Genomic DNA, 21845 nt, shown 5'->3' with positions numbered 1-21845 from the left:
TTAGTGTCTTCTGTTAAATTGTCCATCCATAGCTCTGAGTTGACAATATTTTGGTCTCTTTTTTTTTTTGTAAGAAAAAGCCAGAAAAGTACCATATATTCATCTATAAGTGATGTTTTTGTAATCTTAATAAACTAAATTATTTCATCTCAAAAAAAAAAAAAAAACTAAATTATTTTACCATTACATCATATCATAGTGTGTTCTATAATATTACACATATTTTAGAGAATTATCATAGTCCTCAGGCCTAATATGAATGAAAATAGTGTACAATATTGAAAGGTATCTATAACCAATTCACTTACACTATTAATCAATATAATCCTTAAAACAATCTCATCAATGGTTCTAAAAATGTTGTGGCAGTCTTTGCTGACCCTTACAACTTTGTGGCACTACTACTCCTTTTCATCCGACTTGGTATATTACGCTAGTTTTGTTTATTAATTTAAATTTTTATTTTCTAACATATTAGTCATAAACTCATATAAATATATAACTAAGCACAAATCTAGAAATATTAAATTAGAATATTTATTTTTATAGAAATAATATCATTTAATTTAGATACACACAAACGTGTATATAAGATTAATTGTTTATTAATTTAAATTTTTATTTCCTAATAGGTAGTCATTTAAACGTATATAATTAAGCACAACTCTAGCAATATTAAAGTAGAAGTTTGTTGAATCATTTCAAAAAAGAAAATTAATACCTAAAAGTTCTGCACTATTTGATTTTTTTTTTTAAAATGATGTGGCTGTTATTCATTTTTGTATTAGTGTTATAGTGAAACTGTTTCCTTTTCTTTATACACAGCCTTTGAGTATTGATGCAAAAGAATTTCATGATGAACCAAGATAATATGAATGGTGAGGAAGCCTATGATGAGAGCAACATGGTAGACAATAGAGGAGGAGCATAAGACATGATGAATAACAATAATACTTGTGGCAATCAGAACTATGAAAATGATAAAGAAGAAAATATTTTTGAAATTTATGGAATTGATGAGGAAGATCCATTTCTGTTAACAAGAGATGATTTAGTTGGCCAAGTTTTTGACTCACTTGAAATGGCAGAGGAATTTATTAATTTGTATTCCAAATTAATTTGATTTAGCATTCGTAAAGGACACGCGCGCTTTAACAAGTTCGGTCTTTTACAAGAAAGAAAGTGGTTGTGCTCACGACAAGGGAAGAGAATGGAAAAACATGTACAAAGGAATGATCTGATGAGAGAGCCAAAGGCACATACTCGAGTTGATTGCAAAGTTGCTTTCAGAGTCCACCGAGTGATAGGTGAGAATACATGGATTTGCAGAGAGTTTATCACAACCCATTCACATGCGCTTCCTGCTGATAATCACAAACAATTTCTTTGGTCAAATTGAGTGGTGAGAGCATGATACATTGAGACTGCTACATTGTTAAGGGAAGCTGGTGTTAGGACTTGTCATTTAATATCTTACATGGCTATTCAAGTTGGGGGTACGAGAAGATGCCCTTCACAAAGTCAGACATTTACAACAAAATATCAAACATGGAAGTGAGACTATCTAATTCAGATGCAGGGCGTGCAATTGGATACTTAGAGCACAAAGCAGACCATGATGATCGATTTTTTGGAAGATACTCTGTTCATAAAAGGAACAGACTTCAACACATATTTTGGTCGAATGGACGGGCACGATTCGACTATGAAACTTTTGGTCACGCCATTACTTTGGATTCAACCTACAAGACCAATGCATATGGAAAACCGTTAATGGTGTGGATCGGTATTAATAACCATTATAGAACTATCATATTTGCTTTTACATTACTAGACAATGAATCAACAGAAAGCTACATAGCACAACAATTTTTAGAGTGTATGAATGGGGTTCATCCAAAGACTGTTGTCACAGTTCTGATCCAACACTTAGGACAATGGTGGAGGAGACGATGCCGGATACTATTCATAGGTTATGTTATTGGCACATGCATAATAATTCAGTAAGTAATGTCACCGACCCTGGCTTTGCTAAAAAATTAACGCAACTTGTGTTCAAATACTACGAGGAAGAGGTATTTGAGGCGAAATGGGCCGCTTTGGTGACAGAGTATGATCTGGAAATTACCCGTTATGCATGACTTGTATGAAAGACGTAAAAATTGGGCAGAAAGTTTTCTAAGGGGAAATTTTTTCTGTGGGATGTCAACTACACAGCGCATTGAGGGGGTTAATGCTCTACTTAAGAAAAAGCTCAACTGAAACCTGAAGATGTATGTATTTGTAAGAGCTGTTGACATGTCACTTTCCTCAATTCGATACAGAGAGGCCAAAGATGATTATGACACATTGCATACAACTCCCCAATTAGGGAAAACAAGCTTCTCTCAAATTGAGAAGTACCTATCTAACGTGTACACAAGGAACATGTATTACAAAGTCCAAAAGGAGATGGTTAAGGAGGCAAGATACTTGAAGGAAAGCAAGATTAAGACTGATAATGGAACTTTGTTGGAGTTATTAAAATATCCAGAATGCCGGATAAGAAGGGTAGTCTTAGTAAGCTTTAACAATGAATTTTTTGTGTGTGAATGTCAACACGTTCTATCTTTCGGAATACCATGTCGACATGTCTTCGCAGCAATGAAGTATATGAAAGTGCAGGATATACCCAAGTCACTTCTAGTAACAAGGTGGACAAAAAATCCTTATGGAGATGAGACAAAGCATTATCGTGAATGTGAGAATGCGTCAACAGAAGTGCAGGCTCGATTTGGTAGGATAACTACGAAAATGGCTGAAGTTGCATACATTAGGGCTAAAACACAAGAAGCTTACCATGAAACTTCACAATTGTTGGAGAACATGAGTATTAGCTTGCAAAAATATGATAAGGTAGAAAATAAGAGAGGCAGAGAGGAAGAAAAAATTAAGCAAAATGATATAACTGTAGAAGACCCACACATCTCAAAAACAAAAGGAACAGCGAAAATGCGGGGTTCCAAGGCTGTGAACAAAAGGAAGTGCACAATTTGCAAGAAATCAGGACATAACAAGAGAATATGCCCACAAAGAAGGACTAAAAGGGCTGATGAAGATGAATATTTTGACAACCAATATGATGACGAGACTGAACAATCTGATGATGCATTAGAGAGTGACAACAGTGAAGAAAGGCAAAGTGACCAAGAAATGTTTGACCAAAGTCAAAGACAAACCAGTACATTACCATTAGAAGATGACAATGTTGGCCATAAACAATATACTTATTCCACTCCTACATCAATGGAAACTTGGTCGCAGTGGTGGGGGAGTGCATAGTGATTCCACTCGTCCTACACATCAATGGAAACTTGGTTATGCGTTAGTCATTTGTAATAAGAGCAAGACTCCTTTGGTGATTTAGTTGTATTGTTCTCTTGATTTTTAATAAAGTTAATCATCCATTATTGTGGTTGTTCCAAACTCAGATGTTGATGTTGGTGGTTCGTTGTCTTTGTTTATAGTTACTTGATTCATGATAAGATTCAATTGGAGACAACATGTTTCTACAATACATCAACTTATGTTTTCATAAAATCCTTATTTTCTACTCTGTTTCATACTTTGAATGTCGAAATAAAAAGAACAAGTTTAGTAAATATTTTTGTTAAAAAAACAATTAAAATATTAAAGTTAAAATTATACATAATTATATTAGAGTTATTTATTTATTTTTTACTTTTTTTTTGTTTTGTTTTCATTTTATGGCTTGAGTTGTTGAAGCACCCTATGTCTTAGTGTATTAATTTCTTTATGCAATAGTATTTTTGAGCTTGATTGGCATAGGAATATGTTCAGCTAGGTTTATAGATTTGATAGCATAGAATTTGGAAGAGTTTTATGCACTTTAATGGAGTTCTTGCTAACTTGAGATTTTTGCTTAAGTTTTATTAACGTTTTGCTGCAGCAAGACAAACAGTATTTGTTAGACATGAGGGGATTCAATAGTTGAAGTCTTTCACATTCCAATAGTTTAAAACCTATTTTTATTTTCTATTACCCCAACCTGAAAAACAAAGAGATGATAAAATGAGGGAAGCTCAAATATGAAATGCTCAACTCAATTGTAGCTGAGGTAGACAACTGTATTTACAAACAAAATCAATATATTATAGTAAACCAAAAAGAGATAAAAAAAATAACTATTGCAAAATCACAGTAGCAACAATAAGGTGGTGAAGCCACTACCAAGAATTGGGAACTACTACTCTGATATGGGGAACCACTGATCTTCTAGTAAATCAATATATTACAATAAACCAAAAAGAGATTAAAAAATAAAGACAAAATCAGTGTTAATTCAAATCCATGTCTAATATTTTCAAGTGCTAAAACAAAGAACACTATACATTTACTACTATAATGAAAAACATCAACACTTATAAAATTTAAAACAAAACCAAACCTTTGGATAAACTTCATCATCATCTCCAACTTGAATACTTGAAACTCAAAAATGAAACAAATTCTTAGGATGATGATGATGTTGATGAGTTAAAATCACAACGTAAATGAAAAAATATATCCAAACTAAAATCCCTTGTCAAAGTGATAAACTAAATTTTGCTGGCATCTCATGGATGAATTTGTCTTTAGCTGTTGGCACACTGAGTGAAGGGCTTGCGATCTCTCAAGGAAGCGAAGTTCACTTTATCTTTTAATTTGTTCATTTCAGATGTAACTATTTTCACTGCAATACGTGCCCTCTCATTGTGTGAATGAAACTGAAACAAGTTTGAGAAATGTGCACTCATTAACATATATATTAACAAATCTTCATTTAAAATTTTGAATAGTCATTTAAGTACTGGTACCAATAGACAACATACAACTATAATTATTTGGTAAAAATTACCTTGGAATCAACAACACTACGATGCTCCAACCACTTAATGACAAATATTCCACAATCATAAGAATTAGTTTGTCGAGGTATAGTGATTGTCTTGACATTGAACCTGGTAAATGAAAAATTAAGTCATTTGCTTTGGGACGTTTTCTCTGAGAACAACTTCAAAGTTGCAATATCAGTAGCCAACAATGAGTCTAATTTCGCCATCTAAAAATACGAAAAAATCAAATAAATAAGAAAATAATATAATTTTATTGACAAATTAAATCACAAATCAATCATCAAAACAAAAACATAACTAACCACAGGTTTCACCATGTCCTCCCCACTAGATTTACCATTGTTAAGTAAAGAATCCCAAATCTCAACCTCCTCATGCTCCACAGAGACGTTAAAAAGAAAAAAAAAATGCATATCCTTGTGCCTTGGTATTAATATCTGCAACATATCCAAATGAATCATAACGCTAAATATACATTCCTCACGAAAAAGAACTTTCATATTATAATAATCTCACCTCCTTACAAATAGCAAGATCTCCAATATAGAATTGTTGTGCAGACTCTTTTCCTCCATCACGATTCCCTTTAACAGTACTTGGAAATAGGTTATCAACACTAATTGAACACTAAACACCCAAACAAGATAAAGGACACCTATATTAATGAACTCAAATTAATTCAGACAATAATGAAATTAAATATAACATTCATAAATAAACTTACACTCATCCATGTATTCAAAAACCACCACTTCCGCCCTCCTTTCGATCCCAATCTTTCAGCACGTGTTAGCATGTCCCAAACGACATTCAAAATTTATAAATTAAAGAAAAAAAAATTATTATTGTAGAAGTGTTTGTCATATAAGAACCCAAATCAGTTAGAACAGATTTAGTTACAACATCTACCTCGCCAGATAGCATAACTTCAAGAGCTAATATTGACAATAATCGTCGATTAAGATAGTGAAAGTCCGTGTCTACAATGGGTTCACTTCAAAATCACAAGCTGTCAATGAAGGTAAGCAATAATAAATAAATAGTGCACCCCAAAATCATAATTTTGAGTTTAGCCAAAATTTAACAAATAATAAAATTTTAAAAGATAAATTAAAATTATAACATACTCTGAATCTAAATTTTATCAAAAATGTACTCTAATATTGGCCCATAACTGGAACCAAAATGTGGGATAGAAATTTTAAAACAATCAAACTCTTGCACATCAAACGCAACCCTTTTCAACTCTGCTGCCAAATCAGACTTCATCAGACATTTTCTCTTCTCCTAACATTTGAAAAAAAAAACATAAGATTTTATAATTTTTCAAATAAAAAAATAAATATAAATATGTTCACCTTATCTCCTGAATTCTTAGTAGAAGTGATCATTTCAACTGCTCCAACACTCCAACACTATCACCGGACTTCTCATTACTAGCAGACTTCACTGAACGCTTAATCTTGCGTGTTGATGACTTCTACATAAAGTATATTATAAATATTAATAAAAGATGTTGTGAACATAAGGAATTTATAAACACATATATACAAAATTTTCTAATTAAACCATTAACTTCTTCACTTACTGTATTTCCCATCTCACGTTCAAGAAAAGTTTGACCAAACTAAGTGGTCTTTTGAAACACTACATCATCAAAGGTTAATCGTTTTCCACGCACACAACCACTCTTCAATGTAGGACCCCATACACTTGTGGAAGTCTTACCATTGACACTTTTTAAAAAAATCAACTGCAGGTGAAGGTGTTGGTAAATTCGATTCAACAGCCTCAGTAGTTGACTTCTCACCAACATATTGTTGATTGAAATAATCTTGTTTCTTTACATTTTCATTAATGAGTATACCAAATTCATTTTTAACTCTAAATCCTCTGCTCTTCTTCTTATCTAGCTCATTTGAACCCTCATCCAAACTCCCAAGATAAAATTTTAAAATTTTTGATTAAAATTGTTTTCGATCCTCATCTCGCCTTTTTCCCTCCTTAGATAGGGTACGCATATCAGATCGTATTGTGCGGACACTTTCTTTCAACTCATCGTAGGATGTTGCCAACAATTGTAAAGTTTTCAATATGTTATCCAAAGCTACAACTTCCATACTATAAATAATTCAAATATGATAAGTTCAACGAAAAATTAAAATAATCTTTGAGTATGAAAAAAATGAGAGAGGGAGCCTAACATATAGAACCTGTTTAGTCTGGCATTGGCTTCGGTGGTTTCGGTAGTGTCAGTTGTGGTGGCAGTATAAATAGACGAAGCTTTTGGTTTTATTTTAGAAATACTAATTTCTTTTTTTTTTTTGAATAATTTGAATATTATTTGTTGGAAATAATTTGATTACTGAGTGAAGTTGAAATAATTTTGTTGGAAATAATTTAAATAGGGAGTTGGGTAGAAATAATTTTTTTAAAAAATCAGTTCATGCCTTGAATATAGAAGAATTTGAAAAAAAAAAAAAAAACTAACGTATTCAATTTTTCAAAAGGTAAAAAAAAATTAGATCATGCCTAGATTATAGGAAAATTAAAAATAAATAATAAAAATCCTATGTGTGATACCTCATGGTAATCAAATAAACTACAACAAATTATTACCATTATATTAAAAATCAAAGGTTTAAAAAATACCCTCATGAGTGAGAGGAAAAGTGATGCTCTCACCTAAGAATTTTCCTATATATTTAAATGGTGTGATTGAACGAAAATTTTGAATTTAAATATAGGAAAATACATAAAATCGTACTAAAATGGCTCTTTTCAATTTTTATTTGCTATTAATTAGTTGAGTTGAGTTAATTTTTTCGCCTTGAGAAATCAGAGCTGAATTTAAAATTATATTCAAGTTGAGTATTATTTATTTATTTTTTATTAGAATGTGAAATTACTCATAATTGAATGTATCTATTCTATATAAAATGTGCCTATATACCTGAATTTTTGCTTTATGGAAAATTATTGGGTGACTTTTTTATTTATTTTAATAAAAGATAATTTTATTCTAAGATATTTTATTATAATAATAAAAATGTATTTTCAAATTTTGATATTTGCAGTTAGTTTAGAGTTATATGCTATTTTTAAGAGTGTTGACCTTTGGGTCTCATAATTTATATATTTTAATCTAACTACCCATGTATGATGCAAAAAGAATGCGGAGGTTCATACATTCCACTTTTCTTTATTTCATTGGAAAAAAATAAACGAAGAACAAGAAAGTCAAGGTTGTGTTTGGAAGCAATGAGATAATGAAGGTTCTGAACATCTTATAATCCTTAAGGTATAATTTTTTTTGCTTTATTTTTCTATATCTCTTTTTTAAAACTGAATAATGATTTCTGTATATAATATATTAGACATAAACACCTACTTGTCTTTTCACCTCGCAAAACTCTTCAAAGAACGATGAGTATTCCTGTATTTAATAATACTGTCTGCTCTAACTTCATCAGTTTATAGTTCTAAATTATTCGAGCACTAAATTATTTCAAAACAAGTTGATTTTATCATGAATTTTAATTACTTTTGTCATTCCATAAAAAGTTAAAAGTTTTAATTGTATTTTTAGACATCCTTATAACAACACAAAATTGGTAAGGTATTACATTTTATTCTTTTTATTTGTGTCTAAAAGTGATAAGAAAGATAAATACATCTTTCCTATAATAGTTTCAGTTAAATAATGTTCATCTTATGTTATCATACACATCTTTTCAAATTGAGATTAACTTACTATATGAGAATGAATATATTAAGATTAGCTTATTATTTATTATTAATAACAATGTGCATATCTGTTGGGTTTTATGCCCTAAATAAAACTCCATTCAATGTAATCTATTTTATTTAACATCAATAAAGAAACAGAAGTATTTTACATTTATTTGTGTATGTTTTGGTTCACTTTATCAATTGCTTGTCTATTTGATTTATAAATTCATCTTAAACACTTTTCACATACTTGATCCTGTTTATTGTGTTGTCATCACTTTGGAAAGTAAACATGACTATGTGAATAAAGTTTCCTAGATTTATCAGACACAGGGTTTTACTGATATGATAATCTACAACAAGAGTTTACTTGCATTTGGAGAAATGCAATGTTCTTTCCAGAACATTGGTTAAAGTAAAGCCCAGGTTGGATGCATGGAGTATGCATCGGAAGGGACCGATATTGAACTTTGACTTAGATTTATTAAACTTACCGTAAAATCTATTCAAGTCAATATCGCCTAGTTGATCCTAGATCAAATGTTCTTAATCCTGTTATGATTAGGCTCAATCTTGAAAGGCTATTCGTGTTCTTTGATTTGTTAGTTAAGCCTACTTTTAGGTCAGGGTGATACGTACATTTTGGGAACACGGTAGTGCAATTGAGTGGGAGCGCTAACATAAGCATGAAATCTATAGCTTCTATCTGACGAATAGTAAGCAAAGGATGGATCTCCTTCAAGCTTGACCAAATGAACATAAATGGTGGAGTACTCATTTCACATAAGCTAAAATATCATTTATACGGGGTCAAGTGTTTTAAGGATAAAATACATAGTAGGGTGTAACGGTAATCTAATCCCTTTACAGTGTAGATCATTCATATAGAGGATCATTGATCAAATTAGGATTATAACAATGGATAACTAATGATGTGTCTATATGGTGGAACATATAGAGCATTCTATATACTGAGAGTGAAATTCTAAGTTCTATGCGTAGATTCAACGAAGAATTAATAAGTTAGTGAATTTTAGTAATAAATTCTTGATCTACTTATTGGAAGCTCGGTTATATAGACCCATGGTCCCCACATTTGTTGAGATAATATTGCTTGTAAGACTCATGTAATTGGTTTTGATTAATCAATTATAATTCTCAAGTTAGACTATGTCTATTTGTGAATTTTTCACTAAGTAAGGGCGAAATTTTAAAGAAAGAGTTGTTAGGGGCATATTTGTTAATTATGATACTTTGTATGGTTCAATTAATAAATATGATAAATGACAATATTATTTAATAATTATTTATAGTTATTAAATAGTTAGAATTGGAATTTAAATGGTTGAATTAGAAAATTGGCGTTTTTGAGAAAATCAGATACAAAAGTGATAAAACTGAAAAATTACAAAAAGTGAGGCCCAAATCCAATAAGCCATGGCCGACCACTTTTTTAGGTATTATCCTCTGATATTTTTATTATTTTAATGCCAAATAATTCAAACCTAACCCTAGTGGAATGCTATAAATAGGTAGTGAAGACTTCAGGAAAATTACACTTCTCATTCAGAAAAAACCTGAGCCTCTCTCTCTACCTTTGGCCGCCACTCTCTCTCTCTCTCTCTTCTTCCTTAATATTTTGAAACCCTTAGTGATTAGAGTAGTGCCCACACACAGCAAGCAATACCTCAATCATAGTGAGGAAGATCGTGAAGAAAGATTTTCAGCAAAAGGAGTTTCAGCATCAAAGATTCAGAGAAAGAGATCCAGGTTCAGATCTTGATAATACTCTGCGATTGAAATGATACAAGGGTTAGAGATCTGAACGGAAGGAGTCATTTAATTCCGCTGCACCCAATGTAAGGTTTCCTAAACTTTATATGTGTTTATTTCATCGTTTTAGAAAGTTCATATTTAGGGTGTTAATCAACATACTTGTGAGTAGATCTAAGATTCTGGTAAAATAATTTCCAACAACTAGCCTCAGAGCCATGGTAATTGATTTTCTTGCAAGAAATTTGGACTTTAAAACGATTGTTTGATGTTTTGGATGGTATCATGTTGTATTGAGTGTTATTTGATGATTGATTGATGTTTGTGAATTTTCCTGAACAATAATTGAATATCTGTTTCTGGAATTATTTTTATTGGATAGTATGGAAAAAATTAAGCAAGTTACTTTTTTACAGAACTCAATTTCGATTTAATTCGAATTAGTTATGATTTTTTGAAGTTTTGAAAAATCGGGGTTGAGCAGCACACCTCCTGCGCGCGCGGATTTCATGCAAATCCTGCTGCCGCCGAGATTGCTCGCCCAAATCCTGCTGTCGCGCGGATTTAATAATATGCGCGCGCGGACGGGTATGCACAGCATTCCGTCCATACAGCTCGCAATTTTTTCGTTTTTCTTCGTTTTTTTATGCCTTTTCATGGATTTAACTTCCGATTTTTTGTGTACTTCTCTATTTATACATTTACTATTCCTAATTCAATTCTAATTATCATAATTAAATTAATTAATATTTTTTAAATTTAATTCATGAAATTAGTGTAATTTGAATTTGAAAATAGTAAATATCTATCTTTTTTTGCTTAATTATCTATCTTATTTTTAAATTTGATTATATCTTATCTTATTTTTAAATTTAAGGTCAGATTTAATTTTTTTTTTAAATTATATATATATTTTTTTAATAATGTGACCTTATTTAAATTTAAAATAAGATAACTATAATCATGTAATTTTAAATAGATGTAAGATATTTTGCTAACTTTTAAATTTTGTTATTTTATTTATTTAAATTACATTTAAAATCTGAAAAAGATATTCATTTGTCTTTTTTTCAATTTTTATTTAATTTTTATTTATAAAATAACATTAAATTTTTTAAAAGTAGTTAGCAAATTTTGAAATGATATTTAGGTTGGTTGAAACCTAATTTTTTAAAATTGTAGGTTTAATTTTAAATATTTTTATAAAAATTTGGAAATTTTTCAAATTTTTTGAAATTTTCAAAAATAAATTATTTATTTATTTAATTAATTATTTTTTTTCGAAATTATTTATTTAAAATTAAATAAATCCTACATCCAACTATCCAGCTAATCTTGTTGCAGGAGTATATGTTTTTTAGCTTGTTTGTAAGTTTTTTAAACCTATTATTGCTTGATTGCAAATAGCCATGGTTAACTTGTTGACAGATCCAATGATCTGATTTTAACTCATGGCTCCCTTGGTCAAGTAAATAATTTGTAACAGGTATATTTACAATTTTCTTTCATATGTGTATGACCTAGCAACATGATAGGACCCATCCAAAGTGTGCATGTGTGAGCCTATGTGTTTAATTTCATTATAGATGCATATAGGTTGTTGTTGCTAAATAAAATGTCATAGTTCTTGATAGATTTTCACTACTACAATTTAGACTTTTAGTGATACTATTCAGTGACATGCATAAAACTTCGCGTCACTAAAGAGTTAGGAGTAATTTTTAGTGACATGCACAATTAGACTCTAAATATTTGGGGTTAGTCTCATGTATTGTGGGTCACTAAAAGTATGGAGTGTCACTAAAAAGTAAAACCCAAAATTATTTGATTTTTATTAATTTAAAAAATATTGGTTTATAGTGACACGCCAGGCGTGACTGGGTATATATGTCCCGACTCACTTGGCGCGTCACTATATCATAATCTTAATTTTTTTTTAATAAAAAGTACAACTATTTTTTTTTGACAAAAAAAAAAGTACAACTATTATCAATAAGTAAATAAAAAATAATTTATGAATAATAAAAAGGAATAATGGAATGAAAAGGGTGTTTATTTATTTCTTTAAAAAATTAGTAAAATAAAAAATAAAATAAAATAAGGCAGTACTGCCTCTCTCTCTCTCTCTCTCTCTTGAATAAAAGAAAACCCTAATACTGCTGTTCTCTCATTTCTCGCCTCTCTCTCTCTCTCTCTCTCTCTCTCTCTCTCTCTCTCTCTCTCTCTCTCTCTCTCTCTTTCTCTCATTCGATGCTCTAACCAGCAGTACTTTTGAGATCAATCTCTTCTGGTGTTGTGATTCTTGGATTTACCTTTAGCCTTTTTTATTACTCTTCTCCTTCCCCGGATTCGAATGCCTTCAGTACTTCTGATGATGACTCTAAAGAGACAACGTCCAATAATGCCAAGATCGAGGAGGAGGATACTAAGTTTCACAAATCAAGACATGAAAAGGTAATCTTGAAAAAAAAATAGTTCATCTCATTATCAATCTTTATTATTGTAAAAATTCTAGGTTGTTCTATAAAGGAATGTTACTTATTAGAACCTTTAAATGTTCAGAAGAAGCATGATATATCACGATTTAATTGATTATGACAAGTCTATCAAGATTTTATACAATTTTCTACATTAGTGAAATAAATGACAATCATTTTAGGTTTTTGAGTACTTTGCATCTGTTCGAGCGCCTGCTGGGGAAATTTTTATGAAGCCTGCTGATTAGATTATTTGATTATATGATTATTTGATTTTTTGTTTGTCTCTCTGTTTCTCTCTCTTTGCTGTGTAGGTGGACTGAGGTAATTTGGGGCTTTTCGCCAAGAATGGTTTGGGTTAATGGCCGGGGGTGGTGGTCCGAGATTTACGACTGATTTATTTTTAGTTTTTTAGGTTTTTTTTTTTTGGTTCTAAACATGTTCTGATTTTTGTGAAATGTATTTCCTGTGATTTATTTATTTTTTTGGTTAAAATTAATGTCATATACCTAATGTACATTTTGATATAAAGTATAATGTGTGTATTTTATAATTTTGTTTAGTCTATATTTCAGTTCAAATATTTTGTTAATAATATATTATCATTTTATTAATAATATAAAATTAAATTAAATTAGAATAAAATTAAACAATAAATATATATATTAGTTTATTAATAATTTTATAACTAAAATTAAAATATATTAATTTATAATTGATAAATATATAATTAATTAAATTATTTTTTATAAATTTATAATATATAATCTGAATTTTAAAAATTAATATTAATTTTTTTATATATAAAAAGCATATTAGCATTAAAAAAAAAAGAATTAAAAAAGATATAGTGACACTTCATGTGTGTGGCTGTTATTTTTTCAGACTGACAAAACCTGACTCTATAGGCTTATAGTGACGCACAGAAAGTGAATGTAAAAAATTTTAGTGACACGTGTGAAGTGTCACTAAAAACTATCTTTCCAGTCACCCTCATTAGTGACGCGCATTGAAGTGTCACTAAATAGTTTTAGAGTTACTCAATGTGTGTCACTAAAACCTGTTTTTCTAGTAGTGTTTATTTAGGCCCATTTAGTTTTTGGGCCTATTCAATTAATAACAGTTGTTCATTTTAAGTGGGTACGACATACTGAACCCAGCTGTTGGGTTTTATGCCCTAAATAAAACTCATTTCAATATAATTAGATTTACTTATTAATATAGATCAGAAATAACATTTAATGTTGCATGGTTCACATGATTTATTTCATGATTATATGTACATAATATATATAAATTCATTTGAAACCCTTTTCACATAATTGATCCTGTTTATTTTGTCGTCAACACATTGGAAAGTAAACATGACTATGTGAATAAAGTTTCCTAGATTTATCAGACATAGGGTTTTACTGATATGATAATCTACAACAGAGTTTACTTGCATTTGGAGAAGTGCTATGTTCTTTCCAGAGCATTGGTTAAAGTAAAGCTCAGGTTGGATGCATGGAGTATGCATCGGAAGGGACCGATATTGAACTTTGACTTAGATTTATTAAACTTACCATAATATCTATTCAAGTCAATATCGCCTAGTTGATCCTAGATCAAATGTTCTTAATCCTGTTATGATTAGGCTCAATCTTGAAAGGCTATTCGTGTTCTTTGATTTGTTAGTTAAGCCTACTTTTAGGTCAGGGTGATACGTACATTTTGGGAACACGGTAGTGCAATTGAGTGGGAGCGCTAGCATAAAAAAGGAATCTATAGCTTCTATCTGGCGAATAGTAAACAAAGGATGATCTCCTTCGAGCTTGACCAAACGAACATAAATGGTGGAGTACTTATTTCACATAAGCTGAAATATCATTTATACGGGGTCAAGTGTTTTAAGGAATAAATACATTGTAGGGTGTAACGGTAATCTAATCCCTTTACAGTGTAGATCATTCATATAGAGGATCATTGATCACATTAGGATTATAACAATGGATAACTAATGATTCATCTATATGGTGGAACATATAGAGCATTCTATTATACTGAGAGTGCAATTCTAAGTTCTATGCGTGGATTCAACGAAGAATTAATAAGTTAGTGAATTTTAGTGCTAAATTCTTGATCTACTTATTGGAAGCTCGGTTATATAGACCCATGGTCCCCGCACTAGTTGAGATAATATTGCTTGTAAGACTCATGTAATTGGTTTTAATTAATCAATTATAATTCTCAAATTAGACTATGTCTATTTGTGAATTTTTCACTAAGTAAGGGCGAAATTGTAAAGCAAGAGTTATAGGGGCATATTTGTTAATTATGATACTTTGTATGGTTCAATTAATAAATATGATAAATGAAAATATTATTTAATAATTATTTATAGTTATTAAATAGTTAGAATTGGCATTTAAATGGTTGAATTAGAAAATTGGCGTTTTTGAAAAAATCAGATGCAGAAAAGGTAAAACTGCAAAATTGCAAAAAGTGAGGCCCAAATCCACAAGTATAGGGCCGACCACTTTTGTACGAAATTTAAACTGATTTTTTCAATATTTTAATGCCAAATAATTCAAACCTAACCCTAGTGGAATGCTATAAATAGATAGTGAAGGCTTCAGGAAATTTACACTTTTCTTCTCACACTTCTGATTCAGAAAAAACTGAGCCTTCTCTCTCCCTATCTGGCTGACCACTCCCTCTCTTCTTTTCTTCTTCAATATTTTGAAATTCTTAGTGTATGAGTAGTGCCCACACACAGCAAGTGATACCTCAATCATAGTGAGGAAGATCGTGAAGAAAGACTTTCAGCAAGAAGGAGGTTTCAGCATCAAAGATTCAGAGAAAGAGATCCAGGTTCAGATATTGATAATGCTCGCTACGTAAAGGAATCAAGGGCTAGATATCTGAACGGAAGGAGTCATTATGTTCCGCTGCACCCAATGTAAGGTTTCCTAAACTTTATATGTGTTTATTTCATCGTTTTAGAAAGTTCATATTTAGGGTGTTAATAAACATACTTGTGAGTAGATCTAAGATCCTGGTAAAATAATTTCCAACACCAGCACCCCCTCACATGAACCACCCCAATTGTGAAGGCCCATTTGCCTGATTTGAATAACTGTACTAGGTTAATTAAATTAGTTTAACCTAATAAATTGATTAGCAACATAATTAATTTCATTTATTTTGAAATTAATTTACGAAAACCATAGTTTAAAGAATTTTATATTCTAAGCTAAACTATATGTATTTTCTTGTATTTAATTAAATATAGAATTATAACCATCTAGATTCTTTCTAAAGCTTGATTTAAATTTTTCATTAAATATTCCTATTTAAGTTGATATTTAGTTATCTATAACTAACCAGCTTAAATCTAAATATCTTTTGGATTTAAAATTTCAAAATTAAGTTGAGGAATTTTAGGCATTGGTTATTAAGATTCTTTAAGATATTTTTTAAGTTAATATCTTTTCGAATATTAACTTAAAATGGAATATTTTCAAATTAAGTGGTTACAACTTAATTTTAATTTAATTAAATCTGATTTGAAAGATATTTAAGTTGATTCTTTTTTAGATTCTTCTAAAACAACTTAAACAAGATACTTTCAACTTTGTTCCATTATATTCGAATTTATTTTTCGAATTTAAATAATAATTGAAAATTAATTAAAGTTGATTTTTTATTTAAACCAACTTTGATTTGTAATTTTTCCTTATTATAATATGGAACTTGTTCGATATTTATTCGAATTTATTTTTCGAATTAAATAATAATTGAAAATTAATTAAAGTTGATTTTTTTATTTAAACCAACTTTAATTTGTAATTTTTCATTATTATAATATCGAATAAAATGATTATACAAAATACATATTTTTTTTTTAAATAATGAGCTTTTAATCAAGAGACATTCGATCTCCATTGTTGGTTTTACATCGCGTTTGTTTTAGTGAGTAATCCTCCCTAATGGAGGAACGTTCATTAGCAATTTCGCACCGTTTAATCTTGAAAGATAAGTAGTTTGTAAGTGTTTTGTATGGTATGGATCACCCTAATGGTGGCGACCATACTTGACTTGCAAATTATGAAACAATGGTGGAAGCTCATAAGATAGAATTGCCTTGACTCTCGCCTAAACGGGACAACGCTGAATTCCAATCATGATTGAATAAAAGGTTGCTAGAATGATTATCATTTTAGATGAGTTGACAACTCTATTCAATGGATGATGCTTTGACTCTCGCCTAAACGGGACACTGTATCAGTTTGTTGAAAGACCTTGGAAAATAAACTATGCTAGATTTAGTATTTCTATAACATATGTGATTATTTGTTATTTTCTGAACTTGTGTATGAATTTATGAACCAAAACCTTACTTCTGTTTTATTGATGTGTTGTAGTGTCATTATGAATAACCCTCTCCCCGATCCTCTCCTAGTTAATATCTTAGCAAAAGAACTCTATAGTGTGAAAATGCATCCTGGTAGTTGCATAAACTCGCACCTGTCGATGATGAATCTGAAGTTCCAAAATGAAAATCTACTAGGAATTGATTTATCAAGAGAACAATGGGTCCAACACATCCTTAATAGTCTTCCTCCGGAGTATAATGAATTTGTTATTTCTTATATGATCAACAATTTCAACTCCTCCGACATGGACAAGCTCGAAGCAGAATTACGAGCCCATGAACGGAATCTGATTGCAATGGGTCCCCCTGGGTTTCCAATTCATAATCAGAGGAAAAGGACTAGGTATGAATGATCTAGCAAAGTTGCTACTTCAAGTACAATTATCAGACATAATCTTCTATGTTCGAATTGTAATGAAAAAGGGACATCAAGAAGAACGATGTCCCAGGCTTCTAAACAATTCAAACGAAGGTAATGCTTTTGTCTTTGAATCATGTATTTTAGAGAACGACAAATCTGTCTGGATTGTTGATTCTTGGTCTACTAACCATGTATGTTCTTCACTGCAGTTGCTTGAAACTTGGGAAAATCTGCTTCCAGGAGAGTTAAAGCTTAAAGTTGGCAATGGCGAGTTAGTATCGGTCAAAGCTAGAGGAAAAGCCCGCATAAAGTTTCAACAAAGATTTTTAATTTTAGAAAATGTTTTATTTATTCCAAACTTTAGTAGAAACTTGATTAGTGTCTCATGTTTGCAAACACAATCTTATATATTGAATTTTTCGAGTACAAATTGTTCAATTTCTCGTAATGGATTTCAAATATGTGTTGCTACCATGGAACAAGGGCTTTACGTTTTAAGACCAAATACACAAATCTCACTAAATAGTGAACTTTTCAATGTAGCTAAACCTAGAAACCTCAAAAGAAAAGAGATTGATAATGATGATCAAACTTATCTATGGCATTTACGTTTAGGTCATATAGGCTTTGATAGACTCAATAGGCTAACCAAAGGCGGTCCATTGAAAAATGTCGTCTTAGGTGAACTGCCAGTATGAGAGTCCTGCCTAGAAGGAAAAATGACTAAACGTTCTTTCTCTGCAAAGGGAGAGCGTGCCAAAATTCCCCTAGGGTTAGTGCATTCCGATGTCTGCGAACCTTTGAATGTCAAAGCCCGAGGTGGTTGTGAGTATTTTGTCACTTTCATTGACGATTTCTCTAGATATAGTTTTCTTTACCTAATGCAAAAGAAATCTGAAACGTTTGAAAAGTTTCAGGAGTTTCATGCTTTGGCTCAAAACCAATTAGGTAAATCATTAAAGATCTTGCGAACTAATAGGGGTTGAGAATATATGGATATGCAGTTCAAAGATCATTTAACTAAACTTGGAATTAAATCCCAATACACTGCCCCAGGCACTCCACAACAAAGTGGAGTTGCAGAAAGAAGAAATTGCACTCTTTTGGAAATGGTTAGGTCTATGCTAAGTTATTCAACTCTGTCTACGTCCTTTTGGGGATATGCTATACAGATGGCAAATGACATTTTAAATATTGTTCCATCTAAAGTAGTCCCTAAGACACCCGTCGAACTTTGGAATGGTCGTACACCTAGTTTACGCCACTACAGAATTTGGGGGTGCCCTGCTCATGTCTTAAGAAAGAAAGAAGGAAAACTTGAATCACGTACCAAAGTATGCATGTTTGTCGAAAATTCTAAAGAGACTAGGGGTGGACTATTTTATAGTCACAAGGATAACAAAGTGTTTGTTTCTACAAATGCTACTTTCCTTGAAGAGAAATATATTAAAGACAACAAACCGAAAAGTAAAGTTGTCTAGAGGAATTGCTTTCAGATATAAGTCCTTCCAATGTTCCGTCCTCTTCCACTCGTGAAGAAGACAATCCCACTCCCTCAGTTGAACCAACTGATAAATCTACTACTAAAGTTTCTGTTCAGAAGATCACCGCTCCTCATCGTAGTGGGAGGGTTTCAACAAAACCAACTCGTTATGGCTTGGATGGTGAAATCAATATGGTCGTAGGTGATGGTATTGATGACGATCCATTAACCTATAAACAGGCAATGGCTAGTCCGCAACGGAAACGATGGTCGGCCGGCATGGATTCAGAAATGGATTCCATGAAAAAGAACAAAGTCTGGGAATATGTAGACGCACTTGACGACTATCATCCGATAGGATGCAAGTGGGTTTACAAGAAGAAAAGAGGAGCTGGAGGCGAAGTCGAAACTTTTAAAGCTAGACTTGTAGCCAAGGGTTATACCCAAAGAGAAGGCGTGGACTATGAGGAAACTTTTAGTCCTGTTGCCATGCTCAAATCCATCCGAATTCTTCTCTCCATAGCTGCTTTCGATTATGAAATCTGGCAAATGGATGTCAAGACTGCCTTCCTTAATGGGGTACTTGAAGAAACCATCTATATGGAGCAACCAAAAGATTATGTTCTTCCAGGGCAGGAAAAGAAAGTGTGCAAATTAAATAGGTATATCTATGGACTTAAGCAAGCTTCTCGCTCATGGAACAAAAGGTTTGATGAAATCATCAAGACCTACGGCTTTCTTCAAAATGAAGATGAACCTTGTGTTTACCAACTCAAGGAAGACCAAGTAGTAGTATTCCTGGTCCTTTATGTTGATGACATTTTGATTATTGGAAACAATGTCAAGAAAATGACTCACATCAAGGAATGGCTCAACACTCAATTCGACATGAAAGATTTAGGTGAAGCAGCCTATGTTCTTGGTATTCAGATTATCAGAAACCGGAAGAACAGATCTCTTGCTCTCTCTCAACACTACTAGAAAAACAGGTTTTAGTGACACACATTGAGTAACTCTAAAACTATTTAGTGACACTTCAATGCGCGTCACTAATGAGGGTGACTGGAAAGACAGTTTTTAGTGACACTTCACACATGTCACTAAAATTTTTTACATTCACTTTCTGCGCGTCACTATAAGCCTATAAAGTCAGGTTTTGTCAGACTGAAAAAATAACAGCCACACACATGAAGTGTCACTATATCTTTTTTAATTCTTTTTTTTTTAATGTTAATATGCTTTTTATATATAAAAAAATTAATATTATTTTTTAAAATTCAGATTATATATTATAAATTTATAAAAAATAATTTAATTAATTATATATTTATCAATTATAAATTAATATATTTTAATTTTAGTTATAAAATTATTAATAAACTAATATATATTTATTGTTTAATTTTATTCTAATTTAATTTAATTTAATATTATTAATAAAATGATAATATATTATTAACAGAATATTTGAACTGAAATATAGACTAAACAAAATTATAAAATACACACATTAAACTTTATATCAAAATGTACATTAGGTATATGACATTAATTTTAACCAAAAAAATAAATATATCACAGGCAATACATCTAACAAAAATCAGAACATGTTTAGAACCAAAAAAAAAAAAAACCTAAAAAACTAAAAATAAATCAGTCATAAATCTCGGACCACCACCGCCGGCCATTAACCCAAACCATTCTTGGCGAAAAACCCCAAATTACCTCAGTCCACCTACACAGCAAAGAGAGAGAAACAGAGAGACAAACAAAAAATTAAATAATCATACAATCAAATAATCTAATCAGTAGGCTTCATAAAAATTTCCCCAGCAGGCGCTCGAACAGCTGCAAAGTACTCAAAAACCTAAAATGATTGTCATTTATTTCACTAATGTAGAAAATTGTATAATGTCTTGATAAACTAGTCATAATCAATTAAATCGTGATATATCATGCTTCTTCTGAACATTTAAAGGTTCTAATAAGTAACATTCCTTTATAGAACAACCTAGAATTTTTACAATAATAAAGATTGATAATGAGATGAACTATTTTTTTTTTCAAGATTACCTTTTCATGTCTTGATTCTTGAAACTGAGTATCCTCCTCCTCGATCTCGCCATTATTGGACGTTGTCTCTTTAGAGTCATCATCAGAAGTACTGAAGGCATTCGAATCCGGGGAAGGAGAAGAGTAATAAAAAAGGCTAAAGGTAAATCCAAGAATCACAACACCAGAAGAGATTGATCTCAAAAGTACTGCTGGTTAGAGCATCGAATGAGAGAAAGAGAGAGAGGCTTCGATTGAGAGAGAGAGAGAGAGAGAGAGAGAGAGAGAGAGAGAGAGAGAGAGAGAGAGAGAGAGAGAGAGAGAGAGAGAGAGAGAGAGAGAGAGAGAGAGAGGCGAGAAATGAGAGAACGACAGTATTAGGGTTTTCTTTTATTCAAGAGAGAGAGAGAGAGGCAGTACTGCCTTATTTTATTTTATTTTTTATTTTACTAATCTTTTAAAGAAATAAATAAACACCCTTTTCATTCCATTATTCCTTTTTATTATTCATAAATTATTTTTTATTTACTTATTGATAATAGTTGTACTTTTTTTTTTGTCAAAAAAAATAGTTGTACTTTTTATTAAAAAAAAAAATTAAGATTATGATATAGTGACGCGCCAAGTGAGTCGAGACATATATACCCAATCACGC

The 21845-nt window shown here is 31.1% G+C and overlaps 1 protein-coding gene and 1 long non-coding RNA gene across 2 annotated transcripts; one reads left to right on the top strand and one right to left on the bottom strand.

Moving 5' to 3' along the window:
* The first annotated feature begins 2271 nt into the window (after positions 1-2271).
* Positions 2272-3321, top strand: LOC133038348 (protein FAR1-RELATED SEQUENCE 1-like). Its single transcript, XM_061116470.1, has one exon. The coding sequence runs from the start codon at positions 2272-2274 to the stop codon at positions 3319-3321; it is 1050 nt and encodes a 349-aa protein (XP_060972453.1).
* Positions 3322-3846: 525 nt separating this feature from the next.
* On the bottom strand, positions 3847-7330 carry LOC133037643 (uncharacterized). Its single transcript, XR_009687705.1, has 4 exons — positions 6484-7330; positions 5198-6375; positions 4898-5101; positions 3847-4766 (listed from the first exon to the last, which is right to left on the bottom strand). It is a non-coding gene; the product is annotated as an uncharacterized LOC133037643 (long non-coding RNA).
* Positions 7331-21845: the final 14515 nt, after the last annotated feature.

The sequence above is a fragment of the Cannabis sativa genome, chromosome 5 (genome assembly GCF_029168945.1).
Source record: "Cannabis sativa cultivar Pink pepper isolate KNU-18-1 chromosome 5, ASM2916894v1, whole genome shotgun sequence".
NCBI classification, from domain to species: Eukaryota; Viridiplantae; Streptophyta; class Magnoliopsida; order Rosales; family Cannabaceae; genus Cannabis; species Cannabis sativa.
This window is presented reverse-complemented; position numbering and strand designations above follow the sequence as displayed.

What these genes read in the sequence shown, in the direction of transcription:
- LOC133038348 (XM_061116470.1), top strand. Translation starts at nt 2,272, where the DNA reads ATGTATGTATTTGTAAGAGCTGTTGACATGTCACTTTCCTCAATTCGA.